Consider the following 14,348-nt stretch of genomic DNA (forward strand, 5'->3'; position numbering starts at 1 on the left):
GCAGGGACAAACATTGGGCAAACATTGGGAAAGGCTGGCAGCCTTTGAGATAGTGGGCCGTTGATCTAAGACTGAGGAGCTAAAGTCCACTATCTCCCGTCTGATACAGCAGCCAAGGTCTCGCTGACACACAGAGCCACAGAACAAACATGGATACCTGAAGACAATGACCTTTGAACCCCCCAGCGGGAGAGGGGGGAAAAAAACAGGAAGTGGTGAAAGTGACTCCAGTGACTTCCTCCCTGCAGGCCAAGAATGAATCAGGTGGAATGATTGTAAGTACACGGGTCGTTGTACATAAAGAGCGCACACACATTGTTCAAGAGTGGGAAGCACAGATGTGGTGTGTGCGCGCGTGTGTGCGCCTACATGCGTGCATGTGCATGTGTGTGTGATGCAGGAAGCGAGAGAGTGAGTCTTCAGATGTAGCGACAGATGGTATTTGATTACAGAGCAGACGGTCGGTGTTGTACAAAGATGCTGTCTCAGCCCAACCTAAGGAGCTGTAGCCTCCGGTTAAGGCAGGCGGAGGGAGGCAGGCGGAGGACGAGAGGGAAAAGGAACACGGGAGAGAGACAGAGGGAGAGAGAGAGAGAGAGAGAGAGAAAAAGAATAAAAGCAAGCAAGCAAGAAAGACACAAAAGAAGCAACTCCAAAAATGAGCATCAAAGCAAAAAGAGTGAAAAGCAGCGAGGCAAGAACAAAAGAAGGAAAAGGAACAGAGCAACGGGCTGGTGTGGTGGAAACTACAACGGAGGTCATGATGAGAAAACAGCAAAATGACGCAGAGAGAGAGAGAGAGAGAGAGAGAGAGAGAGAGAGAGAGAGAACACTGATGCTTTTTAAAATAGGATTTTTCTTAAAAGACACCCAAACTCATCAGCAAAAAAAAGTTGGAGTATGTCATTAAAATAAGATAAAAATCTTTAGTATTTAAGTGTTGATTCGTGGAATTTTCTGCATTACAACATTTCACTAGTTTGAACTTGAGCTGCTACAATAAGTTGATTAATCCATTTCTTTAGCTATTTATTAGTCAAATAATTGATTAATCATTTGTAAAATTAAAAAACATGATTCCAGCTTCTTGAATTGTGAGGATTTGAAGCACACAGTATTTCAGTTTTTTAGATTGTTGGCTGAATAAAACAAGCAATTCCAGTACATCTACCTGGGCTGTGGGAAAATATAACAGACATTTGTGACAGGCTTTTTTTATATCTTAAATTCTTGTAGATAATTAATAATTGAGAGGATATTTGGGAGAATAATCGATAATGAAAATAACTGTTGTAAGAAAACTTTGAGCTTCCTTCTTAAACTTTTATCAACTTGTCTTCATTTAGTTAATATCTCAATTCACCTTTAACAATGAAGGTTGAAGAGATTATTTCATTATGTGTGTGTGTGTGTGTGAGAGAGAGTGTGTGAGTCTGGCTAAGGCAATTGTTGCATTTAGCCCGATGAGGCGGCATCTGCAGTCATCTGTGGAGAAAACTCGGCTGTGCGGTTGCTGTCAAACTCCTCATTAGTGCACTGAATCACTCGGAGAGCAGAGCAGCGCTGATTCACTCCAACACAACAGAGTAACTATACAGTAAACACACACACTGTGGGCGGTGATGCTCTTTTACTGTAACTAAGACAGTTGATCAGAGAGATAGATCGAAGATATCAAGGAAATACCATAAATTCATATCACTGAAATTTATATCACTGACATCCATACACATACAAACACAGGTGTAGATTTCTGCGGGGACACAGGTAATATTTTATCAATATTTTAACGTGTATTGAAACATGACTTTTATTTCGACAAAATTAAAGACATTTCCACATAAATGGATGCTGCAAAGGCACAAATCGGTGCATCAAAATTCACCAGAATGCAAGAAATTAAGTCTAAAATTTTCTTGCAGAGGACCCCAAAACTGAAACGCTCCTGAAACACAATAAATGTTTCTGTGCACGTACCTGATAGCGGGCCACGTGAATAAACCACAAACATCAGTCGTTTTCTACTCTCTTTTTCATTTTTATTTCCATTTTTTATTCATTTTGCACAAGCTTGCATATATACTGCACATACATTCAGTTCATAGAGGGTGAAGGCACGAAAGGCAATTTGACTACTGGTTGTTTTTGGGCTGGGCCAAAGCAACACAGGGGAAAAAATCTCAAGAGAAAATACAAAAACTGCTTCAAACTAGTTTCAGCTTTCTTCAGCCCACCCTCGGCCCCGTCCCGGAACAAAACATAACAACCTCTTTTTTTTTCTCCTTCTTCTTCTTTTAAAACTGTCCAGTTCCATTTAGCTGCCAAGATCTCCATTTATCTCAATTGAATGAGCTCGCTAGAATACTAATTGTTTTAAATTTTTTTAGGTAGATAAGGATTAAAATCTTTTTTTAAAATTGGTTCTACTTAATGAAATGCAGTACAGCCTTCCCTGTTTGAAAAACAAAAGAAAACAACATCAAATAAATTAGGATAAATTAAACCAATAAATTACACAAAATCTGCAAGACAAATAGACACCGATAACAGAAAAAAAAAATAAAAGCAGCCATGTCATGAGTTTTATTTTACAACCTGTGTGTAACTATTCAGACTGTATTTGAAACATGGCCGTTCCAGTTTGGAATTACTGCACTAGAATCGAATAATAATGTCATACAAAAAGCATCAACAAAACACTATTTACATAACATATTGCTAAGTTACACAAAGGCAGTATTTATCACTGTAAGTCCACATCGTTGATATTTACAAAAAAAAAAAAAAAAGGAAAAGAGGAGCAATGTAATAATAAAAAAAGAATTAACTACTGAAAAGCATCGAGAAACAAAAACCCCTTTCAAACAGGTCAGAAAACAGATCAGAGGAAATTATCGCAACACACACACACACGCACACACGCACGCACGCGCACACACACACACACACACACACGTTGCCAACGCTTAATGAGAATCATTTACATGTCAGGATGGTACTCCCAGGGGTGGGGGAGGGGCCACAGTGTTGAGAATTGTGTCACTCAGTGGTTCACAGGTTCTCATAATCGGTCTTTTCTCTCACACAGACACACACTCATATACATGTACACACACACACACACACACACACACACACACACACACACACACACACACACAAAATGCAAAGCGTACAGAAATTCCACAAAAGTCCAAACTTTTCCCAACTGTTTGAACCCGGTAAAAAAGGGTATAAATCACTTCTTTTTTTTCTTCTCCATCTGCAGTCTCTTTTTAAACTGTACAACGTTGTGTCCCCTCCATGACACTAGTCTTCTGATGACAATGAGTTCCTGTCTCTCTCCCGGGTCAAATCTAGAGCTACGTCGGCGGCAGTCTGCCCTTGTTTTTTGGGACGAGACCGGGTCCTGCCAACGGCCCACTCCGTGACATCATCATTACCCGACCGCTTGCCTTAACGCATCGTTCTGTCAGCGAAAAATTAAAGAAACGGATGCTGGTGCAACTTCAAGGGCACTGCCGACGGGAAACAGACCCCCGTTAAAGGCATGGCAGGGAAAAGAAAAACAACAAAAACCTCTCCTCTGTGGGTTTTTTGGAAGAGTGGTTATGAGTCCAGTTGAAAAAAGCAAAGAGGGTCATCTCTCTTTTACTTCACCCTTCTTTTTTTTTTCTTTTAAACCACCCTCTTCTAGCACTCTGAGTGATAATAGAAAAACTGTACAGCTATTCTTTGTCTCATCCTGATAGTATTTACAGTAGCAACGACAATATTTCATACTCTGAAAACGGACTCCGAGTTTTATTTTTCTGATCTCGTGAAGACAGCCATTCAGCACGATACAAAAAGAAACCAAAAGGAAAAAACTGGTCACAAAACCTGCAAAAAACCTACGACTATTGCTCCTAATCTACCAACAACTCACTTATTCAGAATACAGATTTAAACAAAGCCGTCACTAAAAATACCCTCAAGATTTCTTTTATGAAACAATTTGTAACCTCCCGAGGAACTTCCACTACTTTATATATTTTCTTCCCATAGATTTATCTTTTACAATTCTTAAAAAAGGCTATATATGTATTTCAATAATGTTATCCTTAAAACCAAACGACCCCAGAAAAAGGAAAACTTGACAAAAATATTTTCCACGCGGTATTAAGGTCTTACTAATCCTTTTTTCTTTTTTCTTTTTTTGCACATAAGTCTTCATTATCCTGAATTAATCTTTTTAGGCGGAGGAACTCTTTAACTTTAGGGCGGGGTTGCAGGAAGGAGGGGTGGAGGAGGGTGGGGAGCGATAATAATCTGTGCATCAGATAAAAGTGTCCTTTCCTTTCTCCTTTGTTTGTGGCGCTTTAGAGCCCTTGGCTGGTGCTTTGAGACTCTGAGACGTGCGGGGCCGAGCCCATCCTTCAGTGAGAAATGCGTCCGGCTCGCTCTCTCAGGACTCCCGGATCTTAAGAAGAACACAGTTCTGGGAGGAGGAGGAGGAGGAGAGGTGGGGGACATAATGAAGGGAGTAGCTCTCCGTCTTTCTCTGCCTCCTTTTGTCAGGCGCTTTGTCTCGCTTAGACAAGTCAGCAGGTTAAGCAACCTGCCCCTTTTGATCTTTTGTGACACACACAGACGCACCACGAGACAATGTTGCCAAGGTGAGATCAACGGCGAGCTCGCACGCACTCTAGAACGCTTTCTTGTTGCTTCAAACTTCATCAAAAGGGCAGCTAACACTAACTAGGTCTTAAAATCCTTAAAAGCCTGAGAGGGCGGATAAAATGTACAACTCAAGTGGAAAATCTGGGATTAAAATCTCAGGTAAAAAGGAATGACGTTTAACAAACTGGGCACAGTGGCTTTAACAGAATCACACTTTGGGTCTTGAAAGCTGCCAGTTTGGGACGGAGGGACAGAGCGGAGGGTTTCAGGTGCGTGTTGCTCCTCGCTCTGTGCCTTTGTCCCCGCTCTTTGTAGTGCTGAGAGCTTCTCCATCTACCCCCGGGGTGAGTGCTCACCTCCGACCTCGTATTGTTGCATTGAGAGAGGAGCTAGATCACTCAAAGGCAGGTGAGCATGGAGGGAAGGAGCAGTGTGTGTGTGTGTGTGTGTGTGTGTGTTGTGTGTCTGTGGGGGAAGTTCCTCTTGAAGCAGAATTAACGAACGCCGTGTTCCAGCTTATATCAACCTCTCCCTTTGCCCTCCTTGTGTTATCTTCCTCCCTGCGATGCTTCTATTCATATGTACTCAATTATCTATTGTTTCAGCGACGCCGTGCTTTAGATTGCCACAGTATTCTGATATATTCAAGTATCAACTGCTATTGAAATATCATAATGTCATTTACACCTTGCGTAGGCTAATCACAATAAAAGCCTGCTGTATCAACAGGCTGACTTCATCTCACACAGGAGCTATTCAGTGAACAGTGCTATAAAAAGACAAAAAAAACTATGCAGTTATTACTGTGTATGTCCACTAATCAGAGACAGGAAATTAGGCGATTATAATTTTTTTTGATAGCTGGACAAAAGGCTTGTTTAGTGGGAGTAGTTTAGTTATCAAAGCTGGATTGGCTACGGAAATTTAGCCATCTACGCACCGAAAAGGCCACACTTCTTCTGCATATTTCTAGACTTCTTCACCGTTTACTTCATGTGTTTCTGCCAGAATGGTCCTGTGCAGGATGGGCTAGTCACTACAGCCATAAGTTTGATGGCTTCCATTAAAACCCCAAATCTAAACCCTTTCCAGGCAAGTTGCCTCAGACCACTGAAATAAAATAAAACAAACAAAAGCAAAGTCCACTTCGAAGATGGACAAACGAAAACAGGAGTAAGGAGAAAGATGGGGAAACGGTGGGCAAATTATTCCAGAATCTAAACTCTTTGAATAATATTAATAGCAATAATTTATTTTTTTCTGCAATGGCATCAAGGGACAAACAAATCTCGAAGTGCCAATCTTCAGCAAGCAGTGATGACAAATAATAATAATCATAAACAACAACAACAATAATAATAATAATCAAAAATAATAATGTACACCCATTAAACACAATGCCCTACTTGCAGGGAAAACACACTTCAAAACATGGTAGAGCTCAGTAGCTATTTGAAACCAGTCCAAGTCCCACAGGTTAGTACAGACCAGTACCATGAGTCCAGTCTGAGTCCAGTCAGTAACCTTACTAGGCCTTGTTTCTGTGTGCATGAGTGTGTGTGTCCTGTTGGGGACATCTTCAGTAGCACAGTCTCGCGGGGACAGTTCATTTGGACACCCGCTGGATTGGAGGGACACCCCTGGGTGCCGTGAGTAAAGTCTTCAGGGAACCCAGCCTATGTTCTTAGTAGTGTAAATGGGAACTCGGGAACTCCGTCTACACACACCGAGGACTTTGTTAGTGTTGATCATAAAACAGGCCAAACGGATGAGGGTTCACACGGTCCAAAAAAAAAAAAAGAAAAGAAAAAAAAAAAAGAAACGCCCAATAAGATTAGAGTCTCTTCAGTTCAGAATCATACAAAAACAAAACAAATAATAACCGTCATGATAATTATCATTTAAGAACAACAACACAATAGCTAGGTCATTTAGGAACTGCCACAGAGGCTTCAGATTGGGAATGCTACTTCATAACTTTCATACATTCAAAAAAAAAAAAAAAATAGAAAACAGGAAATCAAAAGAAAAGTTGGGGGAAAGGGGAAAACAAGAAAAAAAGAGTATTTTTTTTTAAAATTCTATGAAATCAGAGGAAATAAAAAAAAAAAGAAAGCGCAAAGCATTGAGCGAAGAGGAAGAGGAGGAGGAGGAGGAGGAGGTGGAGGAATTTACTCGTGTAGAAGCTCTTGGAGACAGTTGGGGGACTTGAAGATCTCGGGGACCTCGCTGTCCAGTTTGCAGATGACCTTGTAGATGGCCTTCTTCCAGGACGGGTCCACGTCTTTGCCGGCCACGATGGCGTTGAAGAACTCTCTCAGTGTTATCTCGGCCACCTCCAGGAAGCGTTCAGGGACCTTTGAAGACACAGGAGGGTAAGATGATTACTATTAGAAGTATATTCTACACACACAATCTAGCCAATATCCAACATACTCTCACTCCCAACTCGTCAAATACTGACACTTCGTCACTGGCTTTGTGATGCTAGGTACCACTCCGTCGTCCGATATAGACGCTTAGGGACGACATGCCAATTCACGCTTGTTACATGCATTGTGTCTTTTCAAAATAAACTTCTGTCTTCACTGTAAAATGAACAGTTTCTGCTTGTTACCCAAGTGCCAATAAAGAATTAAACTGTAAAGACGCCCACTATAAGACGGTGGTTCCCAGCTGGTCCAGCCACAGGGTCCAGATTTGTCCTTAGTCATTAGTTCCAGGTCCACACAGTTTAATATTTCAGCATCATATTTGTGTTTGGCCATGTCGTCGAGCTAGTTTGCTGTCTCTGACAAGTAGCTGTCCATTAGTCACTCACTCTACAACAGGAAACAGCACTTCAAAAGAAAAGCTCTGTGCCAGGAATTCACTTAACTTCAAAATAAAGTGTGTTTGTCACTTGCGGTCCATTCAGAATGGATTTGTGATACACTTTTGGATTGTGATCCACCAGTTGGGAACCACTGCTATAAGATTATGTGCAATAATTTATCGTACTCTGCTGTAATACCTCGTTTTTATTGTTTTTATACTCATGTATAGAGTCTTTATCTGCTTGTCTGTGAATTTCTGTATGTACCCACTGGAGACACCTAATTTGACTGTACAGCTATGCAATGACAATAAAGGCATTGATTGATTGATTGATTGATTGATTGATTGTTAAATGCATACAGTGTCTTTTCAAAATAAGCCTAGAACATAGGAAAAGAAAGAATCTTTTTTAGATTTACTTCCGTAGGTTTACGCTAAAAAAGCATGAGGTTGGGTTTAAAGAAAACCATCATGGTTTGGCTTAGAATAAGTACGTTTGTTGCTAACGTAATATAACATCACGTCACATACGTCACTAGCATGGAAGGCTACACAAACTAGTTATTAAAACAACTCAATTGACTTTTCAAAAGTCTGGAGTTTGTTCGACTCGTCCATCACCACTTCTGCCTGTCCTGTGTCAACTTTCTCTGTCTTAATACTGCAGTAGTTGCCCAGAGCATCGAAAAATGCAGCTGCCTGGTGCGTCTCATGCCGCCGCTAAAGGGTGCCTAGGTGCGGTGGTGTCTGACCCTAAAGGTCACTGACCAAGTGTCAGTATAAGACAAGTTAGGAGTGAGACCAGGTTGCAAAATCATCTAGAAGTGACTCAAAGCTGCAAAGTGAGTTGTTTAAAATGTGACTTCTCACTTTCACTCACCGTTAGACACACACAAGTTCCTTCCCCTTCACATCTCTGCTATTTTGCATCAGTGTTTTCTTCCATTACGTTCAACACTGTTATCTCCTCCCTTCTAGAACATGTACGTATTTTCACAGTGGATGTAAAACCATAAATCTCCCGTCTCTTGAGTATCTACTTCCTTAAAAGCCAATTGAGGCGTCAGCCTGAGAAAAAGTCACTTCTTGTGAATTCTCAGGTTTCTCACACCTCCCACTTCCCTCCCCGTAACACGGTGAGCGTGACATCTTTATGAGTCCCACTGTAAATCTGTGACCAAACAAGAGAGCGGAGCTGAGTGAAGAGCGGCGGAGAGGTGCTGGCGAAAGAGGAAGTACTAAATGCTTTGGGAACGGGGAGACACGCCGCCTCTTTAGTGTCCCTGACAGCAGTGCTCACCGACACCATGGAGATGATTAGTCTGGCAAAGATCTGTGACACCTTCCCCCAAGCCAACACTCTGTCACACACACACACACACACAAACACACACACACACACACAGAGTCATGCAGGCGTGAGCACACACACCAGCGCACACACCTCCTTATGCCAAGGAGATGACACATCCTGTACTGTTACAGAGCTCTACATAATGCACGCTACACACACACATACACCAACACACACACAGACACACACACACATACACTCACTCACACACACACTAGCTACCCTGGTGTATTTGGCTGAGTCTCTTTCCTCGACTCAAAGCTCCAGGGCGACGCAGCCTTCAGGGGTCACCTGCTTGGATAATGCTGACTGTCTCTCTGCCCGCCTCCCTTGATGCTCTCTCACACACACACACACACACACACACACACACACACACACATATATACAGCAGCAGCAGCTTGCCCAAATGCCTGACAGTGCGCACTCCGCTCCGCTCCTCTCCTCCAGTGTCCTGCAGATACTCATCAGGAGTGTCAGGACACAGCAAGGTTAGTGGCCACTGGAACACACACACACACACAACCATCAGGAGTGTCAGGACACAGCAAGGTTAGTGGCCACTGGAACACACACACACACACACACACACACACACACAGACAGACAGACATGTACACACAGGCATGCCTCCACACACACACACACACACACACACACACACGCATGGGACAGCCACCCGCCCCCCCTCGGGGTGATGAATGGAGGCTAAGATGCCCGTGTGTCTGGTGTGTGTGCATATCTCTGTCCACTGCTCCAGTGAAAAGGTGAGTGAATAAGGAGCTTGTACACTGTGTTTGTGTGTGTGTGTTTGACAGAGAGAGAGAGACAGAGAGAAAATACACAAGCTAACCCAATTCCCCAAATATTGAATTCCCCTCTGGTGGGATAGAAGTGGATATAATTCATTGTTTGGTCTGCTGTCTCCTCTGAAATACTGGCACAATGACCCCGGCGCGAGGGCAACTGTGTGTGCATGCGTCGTAAGTGCCTGCGCGAGCATGCGCACCTTTTTCCCAAAAGACCTCGCTAACGGGCCGGTGCGGCGCTAGTGCCCTGGCCGTAGACGCAGGGAGTGCCGCATTACTAAGAATATTCCTGCATGGAATTTCTCCTGACGTTTTGACTATAAAAGGACAGCAAAACGCTGACTGCAAGGAGAAAGCAATGTCAAGGAGAAAAGGGTATTGGTATTTCAGATCCTCTTGACTGAGAGAGCGAGAGAGTGAGAATGGGAGGGAGGGAGAGAGAGAGCGATGGCGAGGGAAGGAGGGGCTGAGAAGAGTCTAAGGAGAGAGAGCGCAGCGACAGAACAGAGGGAGTTATTCCTGTCCCGCAAGCCTTTGTTTTGTGAGTACGTGTGAGTTGTGTATGTGAGCAAGCTGCCTCCTGACCAGCAGTGAGCCTTAACTGTTTGCAACCCCTCCCCTGTCCCCCCTCCTCACCCCCACCCCTTCATTTCTCCCTCTCTCTCTCTCTCTAGGGTCAGCTGTTGGGCCTTTGTTCCAGAGGCATTGTGGGGGATTATCCAGTGTGGCCGTTCATTCGCTCGGCTGTCCGGTAAATGGGGCCAATCGCGTGGCTCACAATCCTTCATACATATTTCATAGGGCTTTTTAACAACTTCTCAGCAGAGCCCAAAATTAAAGGACAGATGTACAAAGAGGGGAGAAGAGAGGGAGGGAGGGAGGGGAAAGTATAGCACGAGGGATGGAGGGGTGTGTGTGTGCGGAACGACGCCTGGAAAAGGCAAACAAGGTGACTGGGAGTTCATCTACACTATGCCAACTAAATGTGAAAACACACCTTGGTCCACACTGTGTTTTCTCACCCCTTTTTCAAAACTGCGTCCGGGGCGGATAAATCTTCAAACGCCATTATTTCTGTGGGAAAAGAAGCTTTTGGAAAATAATGATGTAAGCCCGCTCAGTCATGGTCAGCAGCTGACAGATAACTGTCTGTCACCTCCAAATTTCCCCGTGATCGCTCATTTTAAATGTTGATACAGACAATCACGCGGCACAGGTGTTGCCATTAATCTGCGTTTGTGTTATTTTTGCCCGACAACTCTGCAATTATGACACAGCAATTTTCGTCTCAGTGCAGCAGCGCAGGAAACACTGTTTGCCTTGTCAATAGGGAGCGTTTAGAGTCAGCGATCAAAACACTATTTTATGGTTTCTCAGATTAGAATAATTAAACTGTGAGTTTGTGATTAAATGTAGCGTTAGTGATGATGGAGAGCAGGAGGACAACTGAGACTCAGCAGAATAAAACAGCTGTCTGAGCCACTCTTTAGCAGATGTTGGCTGTGGTGCACAGCTTTAAGGCCCAGACATACCAAACTGACACCACAGAACTAGAGGTGACGATGGCTGACTGTTACGTCTCCTCGTGTCATGTCGCCTGCGCCTCGGCCAAGAAGTTGCACTTGAACACACAACAATTAGCAGAGAAGGTATAACTCTTCATACCAACAGGTGGTGATAGTCTGTGTTTGTCATTCAAAAAAAAAGGGAAACTGGACATTAACATAACTCGATGCTTAAAGAACAAAATATATCATCGTGTGCTGGCGAACAATCACACAAACAATTCCGAATCATTTCTGCTAAAGAGCTCTATGGCTTAAAAACAATCTTAACTCATATACAAGTTTGTTTTGATCTCATGCCGCTCAGTAAGTTTACATGTAGCAGTAGTGGAGCTAAGCTCATAGCTCGGCTTATCAGTCAAGTTGGACTTCTCGTCTTGTCTGAGTATACATGCAGAAGAGAAAATCGAATTTCTGACCAAGTACGTCTGACTACGCCTCAATAGGCTGCGCTGTGTCCTTTTAAATATAGTGCGTATTGAACTAGTTCCGGTTCTTATTTGGAAACTTTTCTTTAAATAAATCCGCGTTTCGCATTCTCCTACCATCCATAAACTTCAAATGATTAGCTCCTTTAGCTGTCGGAGCATGAACGTAGTTTCCTTGTCCGTCCAGAAGTGCGACTTCTGCTTCTCATCGCCATGGTATTTGTTTTCCGGGAGTTACTGCACTGCTGCTACGTCATCTCCTTCTTCTTCTGGGTGAAAGCCCGCGAAAGAAAAAGTGGTGCATGTGCAGAAAACCGAGTCCGACCAAGTGGATACATGCAGCAGTAGTTTGATTTTCAATCGAATTGTCTAGGCGTGTTAGTCGAGCATCGGATAGTCCAATTTCAGTCGGACTGAGCCAATGATTCGATTTTCTCAAGCTGCGTGTAAACATACTGACTGACTTTAGTTGGAGAAAAAAATAGGGAGCGCTGCACTTGGTTAAGGCTCAGTGTAGTTAGTAGTAAAAAAATCAGGTACTCTTCAGGGATGGGGCAAAGACTCACTTAAAGATTAAACACAATGACTGGCAAGCTCACTCAGTGTCTTATCCATGTATTAATAAAAGATTTTCACCTAGAATCAGAGTGCCTCGGATGTACTTGTAGACTGCCTGCCTATACTACGGACTTTTACACTGAGTGAGCTGGACAGTTGTTTTCTATTGAAGTCACTTGTTTGTTTGCCTTCCTCACTTCCATTTCTCCTCTTGTACACTGAGCTTAACTGCCAATCAAAGTGATTTCACTCACTGACGGGCTCTGTTGTCTCCGATGCTGATTCAACGTGCTGGATCGGCCAAAAAGTGCGTGCCAACGGTGTGGGACACACCACAAAAACTAGGGCGACAGATGCCCAACATTTACCAACAGCCCACTGTGTGCTTGGTGTGTCAGGGCCCTTATAGTTTGCCTGACAAAAGAGGAGAGAGAAGAAGAGTTTTAACCCCACCAGTGTGGACACATCGTTTTCAAACAGCACTTTTAAAATTCATCCGACTCCATGCGGATGAGTCTGACCGAAAGAGGACCAGAATGACTGAGTTTGACCTCTTCATGTGTCACACAGACGCACACGCTCCCTCTGATGATAAAGCTGTATGGTCCTCTTCTGAGAGAAGGTGCGAGAAAGACAGAGATGATGCAAGTGTGTGTGTGGCAGCGGGGGGGCCAAAAAAACAAAAGCTTTCATGAAAAACGATATTATTGTGGCTCTGCCCCCGTGTAACACAATATGAAAAGAGGAAGAGAGGAGGAGGGAAAAAGGGAGAAAAGAATCAGCAATACTACACACACGTTTCCCTAACCTTTGCATCGTGCTGCGTGGTGGGTAAATACCAATCAAGGAGAGAGGACGGAAGGAAGGGAGGAAGGAAGAAAGAAAGACTTCTCTCTGACAAGAGGCAGCGATGAGGCAGTTAATCACTCTCATTCACTGACTCTCCCCTCTCCCCCACAACTCTCTCCCCCATTCTCTCCACCTCTCTCCATCTCCCTCTCTCGTGACAGGTTGCTTTGAGACAGAAGGATAAGCTCTTTTTCAGAGAGAGGGAATCGGATTTCCTGCTTTTTGATGAGATAATAAAATATGACGGAGGACAATAGGAGCCTGTGGACGGCTTGCTGGGAGCTATTCACTCCGGCAGCGGCCCCTGTCTTAAGACTGCTTAGACAAACGTTTAAAAAGGTAGCCAGAGGCCCAAGCCCTCAAATAAAGGCTACTGTTACACACACTGCGCGCAAGTGTACGCGCGCGTGTGTCTTTGCATGTGTTTCGGTTAAGCCTGAGAAATCTCTTCTCTCTCGGTGACTCAGGGTTGAGCTGTTTGTTTGGCCAACGTGTTTCTCCCCTTTGCTTTTGGGAACTGTCAGGAGATGTATTGCACCTTCTATTTGCACAGCGCTGGCCAAACAAGACGAGACCCTGGAAGATAAGGCTGTGTGTGTGAGTGAGTGTGTGCGCTTGTGAGCTGTAGCCTTGAAGGATGAAATGCAGGGACACAACATAAGCCCCCGCTGCCAGCCAGGTTAATTCCTAACCCCAGCTCGGCCTGGGAATACCAACACTTCCCATGCTTTTCGGTCACTGTATGTGTGTGTGTGTGTGTGTGTGTGTGTGTGTGTGTAAGACAGGGAGTTTATAGATTTTGTAATGCACTGAACACCATAGATGGGGTCTGACTGGGGTGACTGTATCTTAAAGGGACAGTTCACCTCCAAATCAAAAATACATATTTCCCTTCTTACCTGTAGTGCTATTTGTCAGCCTAATTTTTTTTGGTGTGAGTTGCAGAGTGTAAGGGAAATCAGCCGTTAAGATGTCTGCCTTCTCTCGAATATAATGGAACTAGATGGCATTCGGCTTGTGGTGCTCACAGTGCCAGAAAAAATACGTTTCTAAGACTCAACAGCAATGTGTCTTTCCAGAAATCATGACCCAGTTCCTCAAGATAATCCACAAAACTTGTTGTGAGCAGTTTCATGTAGGAACTATTTTCTCTCCACCGAACTACACCTGCCAACCGTATTATGGCACAGAAGGAAGCGTGCATCTGCTGCTAGCTCACCTAGCACCACTGGGCTAGCTAACGTTACAGCTCAGCCGCGGAGGATGCCATTCACGTTCACATCTTGTGCTGTCACGAGCCTCTTCT

The 14,348-nt window shown here is 43.8% G+C and overlaps 1 protein-coding gene across 7 annotated transcripts in view; it reads right to left on the reverse strand.

Annotated features, from left to right (window-relative positions):
• Positions 1 to 14,348, reverse strand: part of LOC126398478 (prospero homeobox protein 1-like) — a 70,769-nt gene that overhangs the window by 25,277 nt on the left and 31,144 nt on the right. For 4 of the 7 annotated variants that reach the window (XM_050057854.1, XM_050057853.1, XM_050057851.1 and 1 more), the window contains exons 5-6: positions 6,838 to 7,019; positions 1,908 to 6,395 (exon numbers count right to left, since the gene is read on the reverse strand). In XM_050057854.1, coding sequence (XP_049913811.1) covers positions 6,380 to 6,395; positions 6,838 to 7,019 — 198 coding nt within the window. In that variant the 3' untranslated portion in view covers positions 1,908 to 6,379. Of the gene's footprint in view, positions 1 to 1,907; positions 7,020 to 14,348 lie in introns of those variants that run through there. The other 3 variants (XR_007570779.1, XM_050057852.1, XM_050057856.1) reach the window with 2 other exon arrangements.

Source organism: Epinephelus moara, chromosome 12 (genome assembly GCF_006386435.1).
Source record: "Epinephelus moara isolate mb chromosome 12, YSFRI_EMoa_1.0, whole genome shotgun sequence".
NCBI classification, from domain to species: domain Eukaryota; kingdom Metazoa; phylum Chordata; class Actinopteri; order Perciformes; family Serranidae; genus Epinephelus; species Epinephelus moara.